General features: G+C 39.6%; 1 protein-coding gene across 10 annotated transcripts in view; it reads left to right on the top strand.

Moving 5' to 3' along the window:
• CAB39L (calcium binding protein 39 like) overlaps nt 1–27,629 on the top strand; it is a 114,665-nt gene extending 87,036 nt beyond the window's left edge. For all 10 annotated transcript variants that reach the window (XM_027588641.2, XM_027588636.2, XM_027588640.2 and 7 more), the window contains 5 exons: nt 99–267; nt 7,276–7,335; nt 9,728–9,793; nt 16,587–16,730; nt 27,351–27,629. In XM_027588641.2, the coding sequence (XP_027444442.2) occupies nt 99–267; nt 7,276–7,335; nt 9,728–9,793; nt 16,587–16,730; nt 27,351–27,530 (619 nt within the window). In that variant the 3' untranslated portion in view covers nt 27,531–27,629. The remainder of the gene's footprint in view (nt 1–98; nt 268–7,275; nt 7,336–9,727; nt 9,794–16,586; nt 16,731–27,350) is intronic.

The following is a 27,629-nucleotide window of genomic DNA, read 5'->3' as shown; positions in this document are numbered from 1 at the left end:
CCTTTAATAGCAGTATTGAAATGGTTCTTTTGATACCATTAATATTATTTTGTTAATAGGTAACGGTGTTCTCTATTTCTCTCTTGTTTATGCTTTAGATATGAAGCCCCACAGATCGCCTTACGTTGTGGGATTATGCTGAGAGAATGTATTCGACACGAACCACTGGCCAAAATCATCCTCTTTTCTAATCAGTTCCGAGACTTCTTTAAGTATGTGGAGTTGTCAACATTTGATATTGCTTCAGATGCCTTTGCTACTTTTAAGGTAATTTTTTTTTTTCCTGAATCAGCTAGGTCATTTAGTTTTAGCATATAGTTAAAGTCAGTTGGCCTCTGAGGAGGCAGTTTAATTTTAAAAAAGCAGAAAAGGCTATTCCTTAGGCCTGAGCTTATAACCAACTGTGATGCAAATCATAAGAGCATCAGTAATGCATTATATCAGGCCTATTAGTTGGAAAAAACAACTCAAAAAACTTGTCACAAACTCATACAGAATGAATTGCAAGTATATAAGTGAAAAAAGGAACATGTAGTATTCTCTGCAAAGCATGCTTTCATTTATGTTAAAAAACAAAGGGTATAAGGTGCATATGCACTGAATACCTCTGGAAGGTTATCAGGGAAGGAGCAACAGAGTTTACCTGCAGGGAAAGGAACTGGGTAGTGAAGGGAGCTGGACAATGACATCTTTGCATATGAAGGACATCACAGTACTTAATCAGTGTAATTGTAAAGTCCCACCCAGTGAAACAAATTACTAATAAATGAATTGTAGTTTTTTCATAATCATCTATAGTCTTATAAACTTATTATCTACTGTTACTAAATAGGAAATGAATTTAATCTTAGTTTTATATTAAAAATTTTTTAATTGTTGAAAATAACATAGCATAAAATTACCATCTTAACCATTTTTTACTGTACAGTTCAATAGTGTTAAATATATTCACACTGTTGTGCAACTAATACCTGTTAAACAACAATGCTCCATTTCTCCCTTCCCCTCAGCCCCTGGCAACCACCATTCTACACTCTGTTTCTGAGTTGGACCATCAAAAAGATGTTCAGGAAGCATATTAGAAAATAATGTAGCTAATTTGCAAACTAAAACACTAGGACTTCTACATCCAATGAATGATGTTACCTTAAAGGTTTCTGTCTTAGAAAATCATTTACTTATTCTTATGTTCGTGCCGTTATTTAATATATTTTGAAACTGGTATCATTGTCTGTGACATGTTATTTTTCAGTAATGGCCAAGCTTTATCCTTTGAGGGCAGATAAAAGTTTTGGAAACAGTGCAAAACTTTTGACATTCAGGTTAGTGGGTAAAGTGGGTGATCGTGGTAGCTAGAACTATTTTTGGTTTTGGTAATAATAATGGTAATGATAATAAAAATAAGTTTTAAAATGACTAAAATAGAGTCTGATTTTCTTCAGTGTATATCACATGGCTCCGAAGACAATTTTGGAAGAGGAATTCTGAAAATATTTTAAGCTGATGATGTAATGGCATCATTGACAAACAAGTCAATTTTACAAAATAGACGGCTCGTTTAAATGTATATATTCAGATTCATTTCTTTAACAGCATTTCAGCAATTTACTTGCTCCATTTACGTCATTCCAAATTTACTTCTACTTTTTTTAGGATAGAAATATATATTGTTACCTAATTGTAACCCATGTATGACTTTTTATTTTTTATATATTATCTTAAATACATACTTTAATAATATTGACATAGTCCATATTACCAGTATTAATAAATACTTGAATCTTATTACTTTATGTAAATGACTTCAAAGTTGCCTATTCCCCGAATGATAAGTAGTTCCTTTTAACAACTCTCCAGGGGTCAAGAAAGGTGAAAGTGGTAGTTTGTTACACCGAAAACCGTGTATTATTTATAGCCTAGGGATTTACTCAGCTATTCTAAGAAGGTGCCCTGAATCCATTAAGAGATACATAGGCTCACATGGTGGCAGGAAGTGTGAGAGAGCATCAGGGAGCAGACAAGAAACAGCAGGGACTTGGGGGGGAGCAGGACGAAGGGGGACCTTGGGGGGAGGAAGACCTAGCGAAGGGGAGGGATGGGGCCTGCGGCAGCGCAGTCCGAGGGGCTTGCTGTGACCAAGAAGAGGGAGCACTGGTGAGCGGACCCCGCCCTAAAGATACCCTGAAGGGGTATGCAAGGCATGGCTGCTCCCGCCTTGTGACATAGTCTATCCTGACATTTCCACGGTATCTCTGGAAACGTCACGAAATGAGGAAAATTGAATTGATAAGAACTCCTGTCACAATCGTGTTTGAGGAGGACAGTTTACTGTGGCACTTTTGTTTTAACAAATGGGGGGTGGGAGGTGCAGGTTTGGGACCAGGGCTGAATTGCCTGAGACAGGAGAGGAAAGGAGCCATAGTGCCATTGTTCCCTAAAAGCCTCAGCCAAGCCCAAAGTAAGTACGGAACCAATCTAGAATCTGGGTTTGAAGGGAGAGCGGACACCAGGCTGCTGGGGTTTTCCACATGTCTCCCTCTGGTCCTGCTAGCCCCGTAGAGTCTCCTGACGAGACGGGCGGGCGGAGGAAGAGCAGAGCCTGTTAAGTCTGGGATAGAAGGCAAAGGGCAAGGGAAAGAAGGAGAAGGAAGAACAGGGACCTTAGTGGGGGATGAAGAAGACAAAGAGAAGAAGAGAAGAAGAGAACAGCAAAGAGTGAGGGGAAAGAAGAAAAGAGAGGGAGGAAAAGTCTGGGAACAGCAGTAAGGAGAGTCGCCCGGTGGGCGGAGGGAGGGGGAGCAAGGGCGACAGGCCCGGGTGTGTGCTCGGAGTGCTGTGTAACTCGCGAGCCCGCTCCGTTCCCCGGGCCACTCGGTCTCACTCGGCAAAGCAGAGGTTGTACAGTGGCTGCAGATGAACCCCCCCAAAGTCCATCTAGAGCACACAGTGAGAGAGGCCTTGATGCATCAAATCTGAAGAATGACATTTAACACAAAAGAGGATTCCATTTCTTTCTAGCGAACTGTCTGGGCTTAAACAGCTAAGGAGATGTTTTCTTTTTTCTTTTTTTTTAAGATTTTATTTATTTGACAGAGAGAGAGAGAGAGACAGCGAGAGAGGGAACACAAGCAGGGGGAGTAGGAGAGGGAGAAGCAGGCTTCCCGGCTGAGCAGGGAGCCCGATGTGGGGCTCGATCCCAGGACCCTGGGATCATGACCTGAGCGGAAGGCAGACGCTTAACGACTGAGCCACCCAGGCGCCCCAGCTAAGGAGATGTTTTCTATTAATAGATAGCATAGTCCCATTTTTTTCCCTTTTCTATCTGATGACTCTGCTGTCATGGAAACAAAGTTGGTTCTGTTTTTTAAAGACTGTAAGTAAAGCTTCACAAATAATTATAAACAAAGAACAAACTCTAATGGAGGCCAAAAGCAAATAGAAACGAATATGTATTTTTCAAAATTTCCTCAAAGATTTTTCAACATTTAATAAAATAAACTATACTTGATAATAATGTCTTGCTATCATATGTTCAACCCAATTTAATTTGCAGCACAATATTAAATATCAAAAATAAATTGATGTTAATTTATACCTCAGCATATTTTCCATCAAACTTAAGTCTCTGAAAATCTAAATAACCATAAAAAGTTTTCTAGTATGCTAAAAAAAAAAAAAAGTGGGGGGTTGCCTGGGTGGCTCAGTCGTTAGGTGTCAGCTTTGGCTCAGCTCATGATCCCAAGGTCCTGGGATCGAGCCCCCGAACTGGGCTCCCTGCTCAGTGGGGAGCCTGCTTCTCCCTCTCCCACTCCCCCCTACTTATGTTCCTGCTTTTGCTATCTCCCTCTCTCTCTCTCTCTGCCAAATAAATAAATAAAATCTTTAAAAAATAAAAAAAGCATCCAACTCTTGATTTCAGCTCAGGCCATGATCTCCAGATCCTGAGATCTCAAGCTCCGCATGAGGCTCTGCGCTCAGAGTCTACTTATTATTCTCTCTCCCTCTGCCCTTCCCCCATGCTCACTTTCTCTCTCTCTCCCCCACAAATAAATCTTTGAAAAAAAAAAAAGCTTTCCAGTATGCCAACAATATTGGAAATGCCAATTCCTATATTTTTCCAAAATGCGGTGGTTAATATAATAGAACAGTGACCATAAGTCACTGTTTCTTTTTAAGTAGATGGCTTCGGGGGGTTTTGGTTGTTTGATTGGCTTGGTTTTAGTTTGATTTTCGTTTGGTTTTGTCTTTTGTTTTTAACCTCTTAGACTAGCCTTTTTTGTTTTGAGTTCCAAAATGGCTGTTGCCCAGTTTATTCATTAATGTTTTAACATGGTTTATATTTTTTGTCTACAAATTGTCCTTTCCCGAAAAGCATTCCTGACGATCAGAATTTTTTTTTCATCCCTCCTTCCAAGAATTGACACAATAGGAGGGGTTTGAGTTTCACCTCCCTCTGTCACCTGACTGGCTCTGTGTCCTTGAGCAAGTAGTTAACCTTGGAGTTTCGTTTTCCTCATCTATGAAGATGAAGGAACATAATTCCTGCTTTGCAGAATTGTGAAGATTAGAAATAGCATGTGTAAAGCGCTCTGCATGCTCTGCGACACGGAGTAAATCCTCCATGAATGGTAGCTGCTGTTTGGCCCATCTACTGTCACATGTGTCTCTGTCACTCCGCCCTGGGTCTCCCAAGGTGTGCAGAAGTCACTCACTTAGCAATATCACATTTTTTTAGCATGATACATACACTATGCAAAACTTTGTCTTGTCAAAACAGAATTGTGAGGAGGTGCAATGAAAGAGTACACTTTCAAATAATTTTTAAAATTTTAAATTATTTAAAATTTGAACTTTATTTTTCTTTGCAACTTTCTGCTTTTTCCTTTTTGGGTAGGATTTTAGCTAATTTTTTTTTTAAAGATTTTATTTATTTGACAGAGAGAGAGATAGCGAGAGCAGGAACACAAGCAAGGGGAGTGGGAGAGGGAGAAGCAGGTTTCCTGCGGAGCAGGGAGCCCGATGCGGGACTCGATCCCAGGACCCTGGGATCATGACCTGAGCCGAAGGCAGCCGCTTAACGACTGAGCCACCCAGGCGCCCGGATTTTAGCTAATTTTTTCCACTCATGTGATCTATAATGATGCAGCAATTATATTTGTCTTTGTACTATGTGTATATATACGCCTGGGTGTATGTGTATATATATGGTCAATTCCTCCAGCTTTGTACATGCATCTACTACGTACAGAAATTTGAGGGTATAACTGTGAATATATACACATGAGCGTGAGTGTGTGTGTGTGTGTGTGTGTGTGTGAGAGAGAGAGAGAGAGAGAATCATTTATTGGCTGCACCCACCATCTACACTTGCTGGAGGAATTCTACCCCATCATATTTTATTTTTCTATTATTGGATATGTAAGTTATTTCAAGTTTTTTCCCTTGGAATTTGGCGGAGGTGCTACTAACAGGACTCCCTCCTGATTCCTCTTTCTTTGGAGTAGCACTAATGTATAATGAATGGAAACCTTTCCAGGCAGCACTCATCTGCACGGTGCTCCATCGGCTGCCTCCATCATTGTGTGCGCAGGCCTGGGGCCATGAGAGGGCACAGTCCCCATACTCAAGCCTGCCGACTGTTGCAACAGGTGGAGCCAGGGTCTGCTGCAGCCTTCAGAAAGAAACCCTTTCTAACCAGGGTCAGGTCAGAAAAATCACTGATCCTGCTCAAGACATTAAGGAAGGGGGTGTCTGAAAACTAGACACCACAAAGAATACCGTGGAACTACCTTATTCTTTTGTGGGGGGGGGGTCCCCTGAGAGAGGAACTAGGTTGAATTTTGACCTCAGACAGATCAGGAATGAATTCCTATAGAGGGTTTTCCCATTTTAAAATTCCAGTTCCAGAATACTGAATGTTCTACTGGGAAATAAAGTACCGGTTTCCACCAATAGGCACAGTGGTCAATCAAGATGTGATGATAAGTAATGAAATGATATCATTGTTCTTGAACTTGAAAATTAATAGCGCAAGAATGCATTAAATATTTTACTTAATAAGATAGAAATAGGTGAGTTTTGCCATTGCTGCTGCCTTCTTGTTCTCTGTGAATTTATGTTGTGGATCTTCTGTATGCTTTTAGGAAGTTTTAATTAAATGTGTATTAAAGTATAAGAACTTATTTTGGAAAACTTTAAAATTTTTGTTATGTTTTTAATTAAATTCTACATTCTACCCAGAGTATTTAGCCTCTAAGCATATAAAAGGGATTAGGTGAGGCTTGTTTTCTTTCAACATTAAGGTGAATTAAGGATATAATTTAGGTGTGAGCTGAAGACAGTCAAATGTTCCTTTATGCTTTTGTTCAGTTTTCTGAGAGTTATGCCTGTAATAAGATTGGTCTACTTGTCTTTAGCTCTGAAAGGGTGCACTGTATGACTCAGTCACTGCACACCACCACACAGTCCATTAACCCGAGAGCAGGATGAGCCTGCGATGGCTCAATTAAGTGTCATTTTTGAGCTTCCCAGCGTCCTTAGGCACCTCTGTTTTATACTGGCACCTCTGTTTTAAACGTGGTTAAGTAAAAAAACTAAAGGCTGAAATCCCTAAAAATCTTTTAAGTTAACTTATGAGATACGGTTTTAAGCCATTAGGCATTCTTTAAAAAAAAGAAAAGAAAAATAGGGGGGGTACCCGGGTGGCTTAGTCATTAAGCGTCTGCCTTCGGCTCAGGTCATGATCCCAGGGTCCTGGAATCAAGCCCCAAGTTGGGCTCCCTGTACCACGGGAAGCCTGCTTCTCCCTCTCTTACACCCCCTGCTTGTGTTCCCTCTCTCGCTGTGTTTCTCTCTGTCAAATAAATAAATAAAATCTTAAAAAGAAAAAAAAAGAAAAATAGCTATTAACGACATTTCAAATAGATCATAAACTTTATTTGGATATTTATTAGATCATAATCACAGTGTAGTCATGGCTTGAAGAAATATACTGTAAACCCCATCTCTTAGGTGCTATTTGTTTCACTAGTTAAATTATTCCTGTCATAAATTTAACAATGATATGAATTAAAACTTTTTGTTGTTGACATGAAACAAACGTGTATTTCACATCTTAAACTAAGAATGGAAATAATTTTGTTGATGTAAAGAAAATATTCTTCAGAAACTTTTATATGTTTCAAATGAATGGATTTATAAAATTCTTAGAAAAACGAGATTTATAAAATTTATTAGCTGTAATAATTTTATTTCACTTAACTGTTCTTTTTCTAGGACTTACTAACCAGACATAAAGTGTTGGTCGCAGACTTCTTAGAACAAAATTATGACACTGTAAGTAGAAGTCCTTTTTAAGATTTTACCTCATTTTCTCTTCCCCCCCGCTTAGATCTGTGGACACTCGCTCCTATATATGATTCACAACAGACACCAACCATAGTTTACCATGCACCCAATTTGTCCATTTACCTGGAAGCCAGGTCATCAGGAAACTTTGTGGAAAATTGAGGATGGCAGGAGATCAGGGCTTTCTCATTTTTCACACCTGTTTCTGTTGTATCCGGAGTTCCAGAAAATGACTGGCACCTGCTTACTTTGATCCTGATTTAAGAGCATCCATATTGCCCTTAAGAGGCAGTAGGTAACCATAGAAGAGCACTCCACCCTCACTAAAAGAAATCATTTTACTTGCTTGATTAGTTTTACTTGTAGAAATGCCAAAATATTTGTCTTCCAAGTCCCTTCTCAAATGGTGAATCCAACCCATCCTTTTGAGATTCCACTGAAACGTGACTCTTCTAGGAAGCTTTCCCTAATCCCACCCATCCACATGCATGCACGCGTGTTCCCTCCCCACCCCGGCTGCCGCCATTTTCCACATTGTATTACGGTGTGTCTGTACCTTACTGGCTGGTTCTTGAGCTCCCTGAGAGGCAGGAACCTGATCAGAGACTGTAGATGCTAGATGGAATGTTAAAGACCCATTAGATGTCCATTTATAATAAGTGAAAATAAGAGAGCTGAGATAGTTTATGACAAAACCCGCGACATCAGCTACTAATTTTTTCTGTGGAATGAGTGATGTAAATGTGTTGTGCAGGAATGCTTTGCATTCAGGAAATAGTACACAATAATTTGGAAGACTGTAAACTCATTCTCTTTGATCCCTTATTTACCCGATTTTGTCTTTGTACCTATAGTCACGTCTTGTGTAATTTGGTCGCTTCACAGACACAGAGCCTCCTGCACTGACCTGAACACCACCTCTGAGACCTCATGCTCCCTCAGACATTTCATACTTTCTGAGTTTCATATTTCCTTAGCAGTAAACTATGAAATGGGAGCATGTGAAACTGGCGTCCTGGGGAGTCAGTCATACGTTATACATGTATTTGAAGTTTCTGGTTACATACGATTGCACTCATGTGGAATTTAAGAAAGAAATGAGCAAAGGAAAAAGAAGAGAGAGAGAGAGAGAAAAACCAAGAAACAAACTCTTAACTATAGAGAACACACTAATGGTTACCAGAGGGGAAGTAGGTGGGGGGGATTGAGGGTGCGCTCGTCATTATGAACCAGGTGATGTATGGAAGTGTTGAATCATTATATTATATACCTGAAACTAATATACCACAGTATGTTAACTATACTGGAACTAAAATTTTAAAAAACTTACCACAAAATTTAATAAATTTCATGTCCCACAAAATCCTGACAATAAACAGTAAGTCCTTCATATAAAAGAGTGTAATTATTATGACTTTAACGTGCACTACCTGGTTTTGTTTTTACTTTTCACTTTCTTAATTCCTTGTTGGAAGTTATCCTCCGTGTGCACTGCTTGCCCTCATCGCATCCGTGCACGCACACCTCACGCTCGGCCCTCTGAGGACCAGGACTGTTTTCCACCCTCCTCAGCTCCTGGACTCTCCTGCCTTCAGTTCTCCGTTGGGCTCACTCCTCCCACCTCTGTGGTCTCTGAGGCATGTCCTCGCATGGTAGGAGGTGGACGCTTAGCTTCCCCAGCGTCTGGCACTCTGTGTGAAACTGAAGGCCCCAGGCAATGGTTGACAGCCACAGGGGGAAACAGGGGCCCCAAACACCAGCATGCCCCAGCTTTTGAGGAGAGTGGAAGTCCTCCAGAGAGACCAGCTGGGATTAGCATGGCCATTGTGTGGCAAAAGTTGCCCCATTCCTCTACCTGTTCACACTATGAACTTGACAGTTTGATTCTTTATGGGGTATCATGTGAAGCCCTAAGTGTGTTGAATCTTCTCCTAAATTATTCATGTGCTAATAGCTACCAGCTACCAACTTCTCTAAAATGGCATGAAAGGTGTTATTTTGCTACTCAATTAATAGATGAGTTAATAGATGTTTTATTCAAAAGAATGTATTGAGAAGACTCAAATACTCCATTTTTCTACTCAATTTTTAATTTGCAGAACTAAAATAAAATGGACAAGTACATCTGTTGTATCACTTGACCTTCCTACCCCTCAATGTCTTTATGTGTAAGTGAGGATGATGAAATGGGGGAAAGCTCCCTGTGGACAGTGTGATCAGCATAGAGTTATTATGCACAGAGACAGATGCAAAGCACAGCAGCTGGGCTGCACTGGCCTAGTGGGTTGGGGATTTACTTTTGAAGCAAGAGAGCAAGCAAACCTAATACAGAGAAACCACTGCTGGTTTTACACTCTAATATTTATTTTCTTTTCATTAGATTTTTGAAGACTATGAGAAATTGCTTCAGTCTGAGAATTATGTGACTAAGAGACAATCTTTAAAGGTAATATCAGCTTACAGGGCGCCTGGGTGGCTCAGATGGTTAAGTGTCTGCCTTCAGCTCAGGTCATGATCCCGGGCTCCTGGGATCGAGCCCCGCGTTGGGCTCCCTGCTCAGCAGGGAGCCTGCTTCTCCCTCTGCCTCTACCTCTCTCTCTCTCTCATGAATAAATAAATGGAATCTTTAAAAATAAAATAAAATAAAATAAAGGTAATATCAAATTTCTTTAAGAGTCCCAGTTGATATCATACTAGTAAATGATGGCTCTGAGCAGACAAGTACATAGAGAAAAATTAAGGTGTCCCTTTTTTTGTAGCTTGGGAAATATGTTTCATGTTATGACTGTACTTTGTAGCAAAACAATGTAAGTGTCCTGCCTCAAAGACTTTTTGGAAGTAACAATATAAATAATACGTACATGATAAAGTAGAATTTAGTATATTTCAGCTCCGAAAGAAAATCAAGCTTAAGTTAATTTAAATACAACCGCAGTTCTCTCCTAGGGCGTATTTTGTGGAGATGAAAAGAAATCACTCTTAGCTTGAAATTAAGATCTGAATTACTGTTTATAAGAATCAGCAAGGTTCTCCTATACTTCTCTTTCAGTGTATCTGAAACAGGAAAAAATGACCCTATTTCTCTTATACATCTCTCTGTAAACTAGACTTTGTGGGCTATTTTACAGAGAAGGGGAGAGGAAAAGGTTATGTGATGGGGCTCACCCCCATCTGAGCACTTAACCCCCAGATTTGTAACATATTTTTCTAAAGATTTTTTTTTTTTTTTTTGCATTGCTGGGTTCCATATTCTGAGCATTCTTGTTAGTGTTCTACTGTAGGTCATTTTTAATTCCTTCATCATTTAACATGACATGTTCAAATTGTATTTCCAGCAAAGATTCTGAAATATGAAAACAGTCACTCTTTAAGAGTTAAAAGAATAATCTTTAATAAATTTGGGTACTTGGTCATGGACCCAAAACTGTGCTTTTCTAAAAATGCTAGTATTACCCTGAAACAGACTCTGGAAGGAGGTTAAAAGATGATATTTCCAGCTGGAAAAGAAAATAAAGTCAGTGCTCAATTATCTGCAAATAGTTTAGTTGGACCAATTATTGGGGGTGGTGAGGAGGGTAATAGGGCATTCCATTTGGTCAACAAATATTTATGTGCTCCTATTCCTAACATTACCGTGACAGCCAAGAACAAAATGAAGTGGCACCTCAATGGACCTTACATTCTGTTGGAGGAGAACAGACAATAGATAAAGAAAAAGATAAATATATAACTTTAAGGTGGATTTTAGAACAGTTAAGGAGGGCGCAGGGACAGGAAGCAATGACGGGGGTGGTAGGGGTGCTGCTATGTAACTAAGTGGCATTTGCTCTTGTAGATTATATCACCTATGAAATGCCTGTGGAAGTTCGCTCTCCCCTAGCCCAGGCAGCCCAGCAGAGTAGGGCCACATAGTCAGTGAGCAGCCTTCCCTCCTTCGGTGTAAAGGTGCCTGGGGGCGCCTGGGTGGCACAGTCGGTTGAGCGTCCCACTCTTGGTTTCGGCTCAGGTAGTGATCTGGGGATCCCGAGATTGAGTCCCACATAGGGCTCCACACTCCGCACAGAGTCTGCTTGGGACTCTCTCTCCCTCTCTTCTGCCCCCTTCCCCCCGCCCCAGCCTCAAATAAATAAATTAATTTTCTTAAAAAGTGCCTGGAAGCAGCCATTTGGTCAAGAGGAGGTAGGACTGGTCCTATTGGGAGTGGGACGTCATTCAGAGCTGCATCTCTACCCTTCAGATCCCACTCAGATATTCCAAAGAAAGTTACTGGTGGATAATAATCGGCTGGCTTTGTCAGGCACTTTATATGATGTTTGGGCTTACTAAACATCACTTGTATTATTTTTACATGTTGGGAAAGTGACATTCATAGAACAATGTGTTTGTTTCTAAATACTGAATACACTTTTAACTGAAGTGATAAACTAAGAGTATTTTGTATGACATTTCTGTCAGTTCACTTTACCTGTGATTTTGCCTTAGCCAGGACCCGCCTGCCCCTGAATTTGTGCCCTTGCTGCTCCAGGATTACCCGTTGTTGGGGGGGGGTCAGTGTGCTATTTTCAGCCAGGCATTCAGCACTCTTTATTGAGTTTCCCCTTGCGTGGAAACCCATACGAGGTGATCCACATGGAAAATATACCTTGGGTTCACTGCTCTTGCTGCTGGAGCCTGGATTGATGAGATCAAGCCTCAGACAAAGGCAAGTGACAAGCTGCCATGCTCTCCCATGTTCAGAAAGCTTGTTAAAGCATTTGAAAATAAGGCATCCTTTGAGTGCAAGCTGCCATGCTCTCCCATGTTCAGAAAGCTTGTTAAAGCATTTGAAAATAAGGCCTCATCCTGTTGCCACAGCTGTGTACCTAAAGAATAGAATTCCTTATTTGTAAAGGGTTCCACAAGCACAGCCCAAAACAGGGGAGCTGTTCTGTATTATAAGAGATCATTGCCCTTGGAGGGAAGGAGAAACTGAACAGTAAACAGAGCTGACAATGCTCCGAGACGCCAGTGTATAAGAAATCTCTCATACATTTTCTAAATCCTTCCTCTTTTTAATGGGAATCCATAAGATCCTGAACCAAAGTAGCAACATGGGTATGAACTAAGGTGATTGAACTAAATTGGGATCAAGAAAGCTGAGAGTCATAGACTTTAGAATTTACCCTCGTACCGTTTTCAGCAGTGACAGGAATTGGTGATAGAAATTTTTCTGCGATCGACTGTTGCTAGGGCCTTCGGTGAAGTTATAAAGCTAACAATTGTTCCCCTTAACGTCTCCCTTCTGGGGCTCCTTCCTGCTTTTCCTTCTTGTTACCCTGTCATCTCTTCCTACCCATGTGCCCATTGCCCTCATTCTGTTCTCAAGATGTTGTCAACCCCACCTTGTCCTGCTCCCTAGCAGGACGCATTTGCATTTGATATAGAAGCCTGTTAATTCAGCACATGTGTGATTGGTACAGTATGTAATAGAAATTTGGTGGGGAGCATAGGGGAGCGAGAAGGTTCATTCTTTACTGCTGTCTGCTGCCACCTGGCTCGCCACTATCCAGCCCCCTTTTCACATGGCTCTGGGGCCAGACACCTCTGCACTGAGTCTGAATGTGGTATTGAAACTGTCCCTTGCCCACTTGATTGTGCTTCCTCCTTATTTACAGATGCCCAACCCCACTCAGAAGGCCTCTTTCCTGTTCTTTATTAATCCACCCAGACATACTGTGTTGGCTGCTGCTCTTGCCTAAAATCTTTTATAGTGCGTGTCTCACAAATATTTTATTTGCACTCTGGTAAAACTGAGCACTGGTTGGACACTGAAGAAAACTAGTAAAAGACAGATAAAGCATATCTAAGAATGCAGAAATTGTTAAAATGAGTACTAAAGGTTTGGCTTTTTTGAATGCTAGATTATAGGCAGAGACATCACTAAGATAGACTAATTTCACCGTATTCAAGGAGAGAGCTGTGTCTTCTTATCTTTAATAGAAAAATGTTTTGGAGAGCTCTGCTGGTGCACTGTTGGTTTTTCCTTTTGAGAATTAGGTCTGTGGTAGCAATATGTTCTGTTTTGACACAGCCATGTTTATATCTCCAAATTCTGTACTATTTTGTACATATATGTTTCATCATTTCAGAAAATACTTACAATACAATATGTAAGAGAAATTTGGTGGGGAGCAAACTTACATACTTACAGTATTCTGTAAGTGATAAACTGTCTTAAAGCTAGGCAATTTTCTGACTCCGAAGTATTGGCTGCCATCTTTTGATAATCATATTCTAAATTTTTCTGAACTACCTTGGGGTGCTTAGATTCCTGGTGTCAATAAAAAATAATTAACAGAGAAATTCCTTCCCCTCACATGACGGAGCTTTGGAATTTATTTCTTATCTTCTTCAGAGTCATTTAATTACTAGCAAGAAAGATTATAATTCAAAAGAAGTTTGGCAGAATTTTGGGGGTTGTTTTTGGCTCTGGTCAGTTTCATTAAAACCCTAAGTTTTAAAAAAAACTCATTATTTCTACTTGCTGTGCTTGGCTTTACTCTATATTGAAGCCTATAAAATCGAATACAGAGAACTAAAAACAATTTTTTTCCATTTTATTGTGTTAAATGCTTTGAGTGTGTGTGTGTGCATGCAAATTTTAAGGGTAAATTTTTTTAATGAAATTTATTGTTGAAAGACCTTTTAATAGGTGTATGTGTGTACTATATGTATTTGTATATATGTGATATGTATTATATAATGATTTTTATGTTTTATATAAATATATCTTTATATCAATATAGAATCTGTAGATGTAGATACAGATCTCTATCTGTAATGAGGCATATATCTATATATACCCATGTATATCTTAAGTGGGTATGTCTTATATACATAGACATATATACAGCTTTACAACCAAAAGTGGTTGGGTTTTTTTGAGAGTCTGGGGGCCCTTCTGCTGACATGTAAACATGTAGGAAGATAGCACCCTGTCTCCCTGTTTCAGAGACACCAGTGTGATTGGCCAGCAAAGTGGTCCACTGGAGCCACCAGGTGGGCAGTTAGAAACGTTGGTATAGAGCTCAGGAAAGAAACTGAGACTCCAAATGTAGGTTTGGGAGACATCTTCCTAGATGTTACAGTTGAAGCCATGAGCATAGATGAGACTGGAGACAGAAAAAAGATCAGAGATTCACATATACCACTTGGAAAATTCCTACATGTGTAGAGCAAAAGGAAGGGGAGCAGAAACACAGGAGCAAAGGAACAAGCTGCAAGAGATAAGAAACCAGAAGAATGCAGTGGCCTTGAAACCAAAAGCAAAGAAGAAGTGTCCAGAAGAGTGTTCAGTTAGCTTTAGATGCTTCAGAGAGATTAAGGAAAATGAAGTTGAATAGTTTACATGACTACTGACCCATGTTTGAGACTAACCAGCTAACATCCAGCAGTGGTCATCATGTCTTATGCTTAACAACCATTATTTTTGGGCACTAAACTAACTTTAAGGTATGTAGTTCTTATTTGTTAAATAGACACAAGATGCAAGGTGGCTGTTTACTGGCAGCCAGACACACACAAACACACACTCGTATACTCACAGCACACGCCGCCACATACACACCTCTGGGGTTCTGTTGCTGGACTGTATTGTGATAGACAGCCAGCCCGTAGTTGCTTTCTCCTCCCATCCAGGATTTCTCTAACCATCAGTACAATGAGGCATCCAGAAAAAGTCTGGTGAATAGGAGAATTCGAAAACTAAGTAGATTATATATAAAAGTTTGTGAAGGGTACACTTCAGCTGCCTGGTTGCTGAAGTTTTAGGAATTGCTACTCCTATATGAGAATAAAAGTTTATGAGGTAAAGAATGGTCAACTGTGCTGCTAGTGGGCCTTCAACTATTCTCACTTTGAGTATTTTTATTTTGTTTTGAAGTGTCTTAATCTGTTTGTGCTGCTATAACAAAAATGCCCTGGACCGGGTGGCCTAAGCAACATTTGTTTCTCATAGTTTTGGAGGCTGAGCAGTCCAAGATCAAGGTGCCAGCAGAGAGCTCTCTGGGGTTTCTTTGATAAGAGCACCTGTCGCATTCCTGCGATCCTACCTTCCCAAAGGTCCTGCCTCCTAATACCTTCACATTTGGGGTTAGGATTTCCACATGTAGATTTTAGGGAGGCACAGACCTGCAGTTCATAACATGGAATAATGCTGCATTTGGGGGGAGCTATTAATTTGTCACCAGGAAATGTTTTGTTTTACTTTTTTATAAAAACTTGCTGTACATATTAAACTTAATATGGATTTGGGGTCAGTGATTCTCCTCGCCACCTCCCCCCCAGGCTATCTCGCTGGTTTTGTAATAAAAGTTAGGGGATGGGAAGGGTGTGTGCTATGGTGAGCGCTGTGAATTGTGTAAGACTGATGAATCACAGACCTGTATCCCTGAAACAAATAATACATTGTATGTTTACAAAAAAAAAAGTAGGAAGGGAAAAATGAAGGGGGGGAAATCGGAGCAGGAGACGAACCATGAGAGACTATGGACTCTCAGAAACAAACAGAGGGTTCTAGAGGGGAGGGGGGTGGGGGGATGGATTAGCCTGGTGATGGGTATTAAGGAGGGCACGTACTGCATGGAGCACTGGGTGTTACACGCAAACAATGAATCATGGAACACTACATCAAAAACTAATGATGTAATGTATGGTGATTAACATAACATAATAAAATTAAAAAAAAATATTAGGGGGAAGGTAACACTCACTTGGCATAACCTGTTTTCCCCAGCAAGCTACTAGAGTACATTTATTCAAGGAAGGGAGGTATAACTCTAGAGTCAATTTTGTTATTTCTACCATAATGCCTAAGAAATAATGCAGTACTGGGAAGCAAGATTAAAAAGTGAGTGATGAAAATAATAAATTCGTTTCTGGCTAGCTCTGGGTGAGAGCTACAAAGAGAGCTTTTTTAAGCTGCAGCAATGGCTTGCTTTAAAAAAAGAAAAGATTCAGAAATGCATTAATCACCGACTTTAGCAAAACTGTGTGAAAAGCTTAAAATAACAATAATAACTACTCCTTTCATGCCGGTGCTAAACATAAGATGCACTTAAGGACTCAATTTTTTTTCACATCAACATTCCTAACCACATTTATAGTTTGATTTTTCCGGGAGAAGTGCAATATATTTTGAATCAGATGATTCTCAGATAGATTATCTCTCTGATTTGGGTTTTTGTTTTTTGTTTTTGTAGCTGCTAGGTGAACTGATCCTGGACCGACACAACTTTGCCATTATGACAAAGTACATCAGCAAGCCAGAGAACCTCAAACTGATGATGAACCTCCTTCGAGATAAAAGTCCCAACATTCAGTTTGAAGCTTTCCATGTCTTTAAGGTAAAGTGCAACAGAAGTAACATGGGCATTTGTTTTTCACTTTCCAGTGGCAAACTCCCTGCTGTTTACTCTCCTTTATACTTGAGAGAAAATGAAATAGGCAGTCTTTCTGTTTTGCATGACTTGGATGAAATTTTAGAGGTATTTTAATGAATGCCCATTTGTTTCTAATCCCTATCTCTAAATATTTTCATTTTTTCCACTGAGAAAATAGGTGGATAGTGTTTCCCAAAAGTTACTAAAATAATCAGCGATAGAGCCAGAATCCAAATCCCGACTGTCGGAATTTGAATGCTTTGCTTTCTGCCTTAAGTGTTTCTTTGAGCCTTAAATGAAGCACTGAAGAAATACTGGGGTACTGCTCCCTTTTATTACTTGTTAGAAATATTTTTTACATGCATTTTGCTATAAATGGAAACTAGCTCCCCATAACACTGGGTTCTTTCTCATATTTTTTTCTTTGATGTAAGAGTAACAAAATCGCCTCCTAGTAACTTTAGACAGTATATCTTTTTAAGCAGGGGGTAGGAGAAATCATCTGTAATCCCTACTTCTAACCAAACTGTTGTAAAGATTTTAGTAAATTTTATTTTCCCGTGCACATATTTGAAGGTTTTTTTCTGCATCTGTATTCATATGGTACACAAAATTGATATCTTAATTTTATCACTTAATGCTTTGCCAGAAGTGAACACTAATTCATTGTTGTTTTATATGGATTTTAGAGCCAGGAATTTTATTGGCATAGTTCATCGTTGGGTTTGTTTACTCTAGTTTAAACATTTCTCTGTTTTTTATATTTAGGTTATTTCCATTTTTTCCTACTGTGAGGAATGCTGCCATGAGCATTTTCTATATCCAGCTAGGTTTCCCCCCGCCCCCATATTTAGGGTTATTTTCTTAGGATAGATATCTGGAATAGAATTAAGAGTCAAGAGAGTTCAAAGGTTTTTGGGGGTCTTTATAATGTCTGTTGAGTGACTGAGTTTATAAATCTGTAAATGGGAGAGACATGGCAGTTTATAAGGTATGTAATTGTTGCTTTGAGAGGTTAATAAAAAAAAAAAATTTAGTCCATCTTTCAGCCACCAGGTCTTTATTGTCCAAAGAGCCACTAGAGCAATTCAAATACCAAACTAACTTATAAATTCCATTCAATGATGTTCAAAATCCCAACGGGACTTCTCCTGGAACTTGACAAGCTGATTCTAAAATTTCTGTAGTAGAACAATGGCCTAAGATTAACTGTGGCCACAAAACATAATTGGAAGTATTTAGTTAACTACATCAAAATTTATTTATTTATTTATTTATTTTTTAAAGATTTTTATTTATTTATTCATGAGAGACAGAGAGAGAGAGGCAGAGGGAGAAGCAGGCTCCCAAGGAGCAGGGAGCCCGATGCAGGACTCGATCCCAGGACCCTGGGATCATGACCTGAGCCGAAGGCAGACGCTTAACCATCTGAGCCACCCAGGCACCCAACTACATCAAAATTTAGAACTTCTGTTCAAAAAGATCAAATAAGCAAAGTGAAAAGACAGGATAGAATGTGATACATATAACTGACAAATCATTTAGAGAAAGAATTCAATAGAAAAATGGGCAAAGGATGCAAGTTGGTCATTTACAGATGAGGGAACCTGACTGGTCAATAAATAGGTGAACATGATCATTTTATGGTAACATTGGAAATGGCCATGAAATATCAATGAGGTTATCATTTTACATTCTTCGTAATGATAAAATGTTTAAGTCTGACAAATCAAACATTGGTAAGGTTGGAGGGCAGTGGAAAGCTGTCTATACACTGTAAGTTGGTACAACCACTTTTGAAGAGCAATTTAGTAAAATAAAGAACTGAACGTACACATATCCTTCAATCCTGAAATCTCATCTCTTGGCAATTTTTTTTTTTTTTTAAGTAGGCTCCACACCCAGCATGGAGCCCAATGCAGGGCTTGAACTCATGACCCTGAGATAAAGACCTGAGCTGAGGGGCGCCTGGGTGGCTTAGTCATTAAGCATCCGCCTTTGGCTCAGGTCATGATCCCAGGGTCCTGGGATCGAGCCCCACATCGGGCTCCCTGCTTGGTGGGAAGCCTGCTTCTCCCTCTCCCACTTCCCCTGCTTATGTTCCCTCTCTCGCTGTGTCTCTCTCTGTCAAATAAATAAATAAAATCTTCAAAAAAAAAGACCTGAGCTGAGATCAAGAGTTGGACCCTTAACCGACTGAACCATCCAGGGGCACCCCTCAGTGTTTAGAGACACTCTTGTACATGTGCATAAGGAATCATGTACCAAAATGTTTATCACAACATTGTTAAGAATAGTGTAAAATGAGAAAAAAACACAAATGGGCATCAACAGGAGATGGGGAAAATAAATTGTGTTATATTCGTACAGTGGCATACAGTAATGGGTTAAAATTAATTGAGTTATATAGATCAGTGTGGGTAAATCCCAAACATTGAGTGGAATAAACAAACATTAAAAAGATGTTATTTATTTAAAGTTTGAAAACCTGCAAAACACCACTATATATGGATTCAGACTTACACAGTTATAATCTAATAACCTGTATGGGGATGGTAAATACCAAATTCAGGATAGCAGTCACCTCAGCGGGAGGGGTAGTGAGGAGGATGGTGTCATTAAGAGGTGACCAACAGCCTCCAGTTATGTCTGTAGTGTTTTATTTTATTAAAAATCTGAAGGCAAGTATGGCACAAATTTTAGATTTTGGTAGAGCACATAGTAGGAATGAGTCTGATATGTTTTGTTGTACTCTGCTCTATGTCAGAATTGCTGTGGCACTGGAAGATGCCTACCCAGTAGAAATGATAGATCCTCTCAAGACCCCTCTGACCCAAGAAATTGTAGAAGGCTGTGTGTCATGTCCTTCAGCTCCCATGGAATTCTAATATATCATCCTAGATGAGAACAAGCTTCATATAATTTTGTTCAAAAATGCAGTATTATGGAAGTATTCAGTGGGTGGCCAAATAGAAATAACCTACTTCTGTCCTCAGAATTTGGATCATCTAATCATTGGACAGAGTAGGTGCATTTAAAAATAGCTGACCACTTGTTTACTTGTATGTGTATAAACTTGGCCTATCCTGTACCCTAACTATGTTGCCACCACCAAAGTATGAACTGAATTGTTCACTTGCCAAATACAATATTTTGTCATTTAGAAAAAGTAACAGTTGAGTCCTAGAGGTTTTTTTCACAGTCTTGTATTAATAGTGTTTTTCCCCCAAAAAAGCACCTTCCATAAGGTGCAGAAAATGTGGAACACACTGCTAAAAATGTCTTTGCCAGATTATTTTCATTAGCTTGCTGGTAAATTCAAGGAATTGAATGAGATACCATTTCATGTTTTTTTCTGCTGTGGACAAGCAGGAGGGTGTGGTGGGAAAGTGTTGGATGGAAGTCAAGAGACCTGGGTCTTCTTTCTGGCTTAGTTGCCACCAGTGACTTTGGGCAAATCCATCTGGATCTGTTTCCTCACTTGTAAAGTGCAAGAGTTACATTCAAGTCAGTAGTCTAGTTCTAAGACACTAGGTTCTGGAGACCTTTGTCTCAGTGATCCTGCCTTTCCCGGAGATGTGCCCGATATGAACGTAGCTATCAGCTATGAGCCGAGCTCCCTTTCCTTTCCCTGTTAACTTCCTTCATAGCAAAGACCATGATGCCACTTCCCACCAAACCGTGTCGGGGATGGGGTGGTCTGTGCCTTTTGGCTCACCTCTTAGGACTGCTGGAACTCAGGCCTGGCCAGGGACAAAAATGTTCCCGAGGGGACTGCTCCGCCGCTCCGATCCTAGCAGTTGGCTGCTATAGCTATTTCCACGAAAACAAGAAGCTCCACCCTCAGCCTGTCCAAAATACAACAGCCAGTTTGACAGTTCACCTAAAAAAAGGATACAGAACAAGAAATGTCCTAGTTGAGAATCATTTCCGTGTGGTCTTACTGAAAAGAATGCAGAATTACAGATTAATTTGGTGAAAGCCTAACCATCAATTACCCACTTCCTTAAGGACCTGTTTTTTTAGCAGGCCACCACTCCAGTCTCGACATACCAAATCTAAATCTACTGATGGAGAAAACAGTTGAGCCAGGAAATTGAGGAATCCGCTATGAGCTGATGTAATATTAATAATTTTTCTAAAAATGTTAACAGTATAGCAAAAAAGTGTTTATAGCAACTTAATGTTTCATCAGCTACTCTAAATAGTGCAGAGTGCTCAACAGTAGCGTGCCTTCATCTGAACTCATTTGTGCCCATTTTGCTTATTTCACCAAGTGGTAGAGGAGAACAAGTGAAAAGCTGTAATTAAGACTTCACCTCTCGTTTCTACTTTTTAAAATAATTTCTTTAAAAATTCATAAAATAATCGTCTATGTTTGTTTATAGAAAGGTTTGTAATGGGTTTTAGTGACCAACTTTATCAACATCACCAAAAAGTATATAAATATATGACTCATGACTCGGTTTGTTAATCCTGGTACTGAATATTTATGATATTATTGCCTAGTTTTAAAAATTTAGGAAAATTAAGACTAGTAATATTTATAATAGGAAATGTGAATACTATTAGAATAAGACATTTTTTAAAGTGGCTTTTCCATGTAATTTTGGAATAAATTTGTAGTTTCCTACATAATTTCCACAGTTGTGTGCAATTTGTAGATCCCAAAGACTTGGATTCCGAAATGCCAAAGCAGTTGTCAGAACTACAATGTCTATTATGATAGCCCTGACTATACCTTAAATGGTGATTGGCTCCCTTAATGTAAGAACCTGTAAATATTAAGAACGTATCCAGTGAAAAAGAAGTTTACGCAGACCTGTACCTTTGAAACAAATAATACATTATATGTTAAAAAAAGAAGAAGAAGAAGAAGATATTAGGAAGGGAAAAATGAAGGGGGGGAATCAGAGGGGGAGACGAACCATGAGAGACGATGGACTCTGAGAAACAAACTGAGGGTTCTAGAGGGGAGGGGGTGGGGGGATGGGTTAGCCTGGTGATGGGTATTAAGGAGGGCACATACTACATGGAGCACTGGGTGTTATATGCAAACAATGAATCATGGAACACTACATCAAAAACTAATGATATACTGTATGGTGACTAACATAACATAATAAAATCAAATTTAAAAAAAAAGCAGTTTACAAACCACCACGTACAGAATGCAAGCCCAGTTTTGTCTAAAATATATTTACATATAGCTATATGCAAGGAAAAAAAGGATATACACCAAGTGTTCACAGTGGTTATCTTTGGGTGGAGGAATTATTTAAGAGATTTTTTTTCTTTCTTTTTTGTGTCTCTTTTTCTCTGTTTTCCTAGTTTTCCACATGTGTCACTTTCCTAATCAAGATGATGATAAGGATGGTGGCAGTGAGGAGGAGGATCTCAGGAGATGTTTAGAGCATCCTGAACTTCCAGCCTGCTCTCCTCCTCCATCCTCACTTCCTTCCAGGGTTTCTGTTCCTCCCTGCCCAGGTGGTGGGGCCCGGTCTGGTCCTGTTGTGGGCTCATTGGTGCGCACAGACATCAGCCAGCTTGCGGAAGCAGGGATCAGGTCCTTCTTTCTTAAACAGGAAGAAAGTTACTGTTTCTGATCAATACCAGCAAGAACTGTGTCAAAATATTCTAACCATTATATTGCTCAGGTCTGTGTTCATTTGAGAGGGTGAGCCTTCAGAATGAAAAGACCTTATTTTATACTTCAGTGGAATGAAACTTTGCTTTGAGTTACTTCCATGTAACTGTCATGGGAGCCCCAGTTTCAAATCCACGTACGAAGCATTCTAGGCTTACAGCATGCCTCCCAGACAATAAGGGTAGCAAAGCAGAAAATGAGCCTTCCAATGCCTTGTCTAGTGCAAATCCCTCTTGACAGAATAGAATTTGAATGAAATGAATGAGTGTGTAAGACATGCATTTTTTTTTTATCCTTCATAAAAAGCATTCAGGTTTAAAATAGAGAGCAAAGTATTCTTAGTCTTCTAAGTTAAAAATATTTGAGTTGTGGTCATGATATTTGCCTTTCTCTAACCATGCTTGAGAACTCCATAAATCACACTTCTGCAATATGTGTAAATTAAGGGATACAGCCAATAAGAGCACACTGTAAAAAGAGAAGCCACAGGTAGTTTCATTTGTTTAACTTGTTGGGGGATGGTTTGAAAATAGCATTTAAAAAAAAAATGGGTTCAGCACAGAGAGGACCAAGAAATTCCCTATACTGGACCTAATATTCAGAAGATTTGGCTTAGCGTACCTTGATTCAGAAGTGCGTTCCTAATGGCACTGGTTCATCTCCAGCCTTCACTGGGGCCCTCAGCGAACCACCACCGCCTCCCCCCCTCCCCAGAGGGAACCGTGCTGGTGCATTGGCTGCTTCTGATCAGTAGCTCCCTTTATAGAGTCAGCAGAGTTCAGGAGCCATAGAGAATTAAAATAGGGAAAGTTTCAAAACTGGAAAACAAATTTAACATTTTTTAGGTATACAGTGTGTGGATTCAGTGTAGTTAATCCAGTGATGCCTGACTGCAAACTCTTCCACATTTCACATTTATTTTGGATTGAAACAGAGAAGCTTCATTTGTCCAATATATAAATATATTTTTTTAGAAAGAAAGACTTATAAGTTATTTATGGAGGTACCACAAAATGCCACACAATTTCTACCTAAAACTTCACAGCAGCTCCCTTGTAAACAAATGGTAACCATGGGAGCCACGAATTTGGCTTCAGCATATGATTTTCTGACATACTACTAATAGGTATGATATAAAGGTCAGGCATTCTAACAATGTAAACCAGTCCTTTTTTAAATATACGTAAGTAACAATTTTTCTTTATTGTAGTAACCTAAACCTCACCATTCTAACCATTTTAAAGTGTACAGTTCAGTGGCATTCAGCATATTTACAGTGTTGCACGACTATTATCACTATCTAGTTCTGGAACATCTTCCTCACCCCAAAAGGAATCCCTGTACCCATTAGGCATTTTCCCATACCCCAGGCCCTTGGCATCTCCTAATCTGCTTTTGGTCTTTGGATTTGCCTCTTCTGGATATTTCATATAAATAGAATTATAATGTACGGCCTTTTGAGTCTGCTTTCTTGTTTTTAAGGTTCATCCATGTTGTAGTATGATCAATATTTCATTCAGTTTTATGGCTGAATATATTCCATTGTACGATATGCCGCAATTGTTCATCAGTGGATGGACTTTTGGCTATTGTGAACAGTGCTGCTAGGAACATTCATGTACAAGTTCTTATTTGAACAGAGTTTTCCAATTCTTTCGATATATACTTCAGAATGGAATTTTCAGTCTTACGGTAATTAAATGTGTAACTTATTGAGGTACTGCCAAACTGTTTACCACAGAGGGTGCACCATTTTTACATGCCCACCAGCATTGTACAGGGTTCCAATTTCTCCCCTTCCTTACCAAAACATGTTGTTTTCAGGGTTTTTTATTGTAGCCATCCTAGTGCATGTGAAGTGATATTCCATTACGGTTTTGATTTGCATTTCCCTAATGACTAATGATGTTGAGCATTTTTTCACGTGCTTATTGGCCATTTACATATTTTCTTTTGAGAAAATGTCTGTTCAAGTCCTTTGCCCCTTTATTATTTATTTATTTATTTTTTAAAGATTTTTATTTATTTTAACAGAGAGAGAGAAGAGAGCACAAATAGGCAGAGTGGCAGACAGAGGGAGAGGGAGAAGCAGGCTCTCCACCGAGCAGGGAGCCCGATGCGGGCTCGATCCCAGGACCCTGGGATCATGACCTGAGCCAAAGGCAGCCGCCCAACCGACTGAGCCACCCAGGCGCCCCGTCCTTTGCCCTTTTAAAAAAGCCTTGTTTTTTTTCATTGTTGAATTGTAAGGGGTCTTTGTATATTCTGGGTACTAGACATTGATCATACATATGATTCACAAATATTTCTCCCATGCTGTGTGTTGTCTTTTCACTCTCTTGATAATGTCCTTTGATACACAAAAGTTTTATATTTTGATGTTCAGTTTATCTGTTTTTTCTTTTGTTGCTCATGCTTTTGGTGTCATAGCTAAGAAACCATTGCCAAATCCAAGGTCATGAATATAGATCCCTATATTTTCCTTTAAAAGTGTTTATTAGCTCTTATATTAAGGTCTTTGATTGATTTTGGAGTGAATTTTTGTTTACAGTGTGAGGTAGGGGCCCAACTTCATTCTCTTGTCAAATACTTTTTCTGCTTCAATTGGAGTGATTATGTGACTTTTCTTCGTTGTATTAATGTGGTATATTAGTTGCCTCGAGCTGCCATAACAAAGTACCATAGACTGAATGACTTAAGACAGCAGAAGTTTATTGTCTCACAGTTCTGGAGACTAGAAATCCACGGTCAAGGTGTCAGCAGGGGTGGGTCCTTTCAGAGAGGTTCACCCAGATAATCTGTTCTATGCTTGTCTCCTAGCTTCTGGTGATTGCCAGTGATCCTTGGCATTCCTTGGCTTATAGGTGCATAACTGCAATATCTGTCATCATCTTTTTTTTTTTTTTTAAATCTGTCATCATCTTTACATGGTATTTTCCTCTGTGGATCCCTATGTGTCTTTTTGTCCTAATTTTCTTCTTCTTATAAGGATACTAGTCATAGGATTAGGACCCACCCTAATCCAATATGACTTCATCTGCATTTGATTATGTCTGTAATAAGGTCACATTTATAAGTACTGAGGGTTAGGAAGTAAATATTCATATTTTGAGGGGACACAGTTCAACCCCATGCATGTGGTGTATGACATTGATTGATTTTATTATGTTGAACCTCCTTTATATTTCTAGCATAAATTCCACTTGTTGATGGCATATAATTCTTTTAATAGGATGCTAGACTCAGGTTGCTTGTATCTTATGGAGGATTTTTACATCTTTATTCATAAAGTTCTCTTGTCATGTCTTTGTCTGGCTTTGGCATCAGGTAAGGCCAGCCTCATAGAGTGAATTAGGAAGCGTTCCCTTCTCTTTTATTTTTTGGGAAGAATTTGAAATGGGACTGGTGTTAATTCTTCTTTAAAAGTTTGTGGAATTTACCAGTGAAGTCATTTTGTCCTGGGCTTTTCTTTGTTGGGAGGTTTTTGATTACCAATTCAATTCCCTCATAGAAATTTCAAAAAAAAAATCGTTGAGACTACTATGAATACTATGAATAATTGTAGTGTAATCTAACCAATAAATTAGATAATGTAAATGAAATGGACAAATCCCTAGGAACTTACAAACTACCAAACTGACTCAAAAAGAAACAGAAAAATCTGACTCATGGACAAGCTCACCTGTCACACGATAAACCCAGAAATCTAATGTCATGTTCACTTCCTTTGAACCTTCACAGCCTTTCCTTCCCCTCTCATAGGGCCTTAACATCTTTGTGTATTTTTTTCTTTCTTCATGATTGCTGGGCTGGAGAAAACTTGAGGGCTCAATCTTATAGCCTCCACTTATCCCCATAACCGATCCTTGTCCACAGTGTGTCTAGAGGATGCACTGTTAGAAGTATGGGATGGTGCAGGGGGCCTGGTGGTAAAGCACTCAGCCCTTTGGAGGAGTGAGGTGCCCAGAACGTGAAACCATAGCGCTGTATAGGCGTCACATACTTTTATGGGCATTCTCATGTCGTCATATATGTATCATCTAACTGGGAAGTGTGTCCATTGAGAAATATTATAGCAATCCGTATTATAGTTTTGAGTTATTGTGTCCTATTATGATAGTCATTGCTGTCTTTTATAGAACAGCTGAGTCACTAGCCTAGGATTGTGGTTCCAACAGGAGTGCAGGTAAGAATCTTTGCGGAACTTTATAAAAATACAGAATGCCAGACCTCTACCCCAGATCTGCTGAGCTAGAAGCTCTGGAGCTGGAGCCTGGAAATTGTAAATTTTTACAGCTCCACATACATAAGGAAGGAAAGAACAGCATTGATGACCTCCGGGGAGGGAAGATAAGAGGGGAACTTTTCACCTTTGTCTTTTTGGAATTTTGTATCCAGATGAATATATTACCTGTTCAAAAACGAAATTATAAAAAAAAAAGCACACTCGACTACTACATGTTGTTTATGTTTACGTGCTTATCTGTGTCGCGGGAGGAAAAGGATAGAAACGTGCTTGGGGATGGAGGCACACTGCTCAAGGGGGTGAGGACAGATGGAGAGTCTGCGTCTATTTGTAGTGTTTTATTCCTTTAAAAAGAGATTTGAAGTAAAATGGCAAAATCTGCGCAAGTTGTTGGTGAGTATATTGGTATCTGTTATGTTCTTTTCTGTTGGAAAGACTGTCTAGTTGAGAACATATAAACGTTAAGACATTTAAAATCAAAACAAAGTAACAACTGTTTCCCAGACAGCTCTGACGAGCTCCTGGCTAGCTCTCCAGAACACGGCCCTGGATGGGGAATTACGGGTTTTCCCTCAATAGGGAAGCATAATATGGGGCTTCTGCATTTTCGAGAGCACAGGGACCCCGAGAAGGGTCTCTGTCGTCCCTGGTGTGCGTTCCCTGTCGGACGATTGGTTTCTTTACGTTTCAGGTGTTTGTGGCCAGTCCTCACAAAACACAGCCTATTGTGGAGATCCTACTAAAAAATCAACCCAAACTCATTGAGTTTCTGAGCAGCTTCCAAAAGGAAAGGACGGACGATGAGCAGTTCAGCGATGAGAAGAACTACCTGATCAAGCAGATCCGGGACTTGAAGAAAGCTGCCCCCTGACGGTCTCAGCCACCCTCCCGCCACAGTCACCGTCTCATTTGTTCAGTTTGTACAGAAAGTGTCATTTCAGAAAGTCATTGTTCTTGGGAAGGCTTTGGA

This window comes from Zalophus californianus, chromosome 3 (assembly GCF_009762305.2).
Source record: "Zalophus californianus isolate mZalCal1 chromosome 3, mZalCal1.pri.v2, whole genome shotgun sequence".
Classification (NCBI taxonomy): domain Eukaryota; kingdom Metazoa; phylum Chordata; class Mammalia; order Carnivora; family Otariidae; genus Zalophus; species Zalophus californianus.
This window is presented reverse-complemented; position numbering and strand designations above follow the sequence as displayed.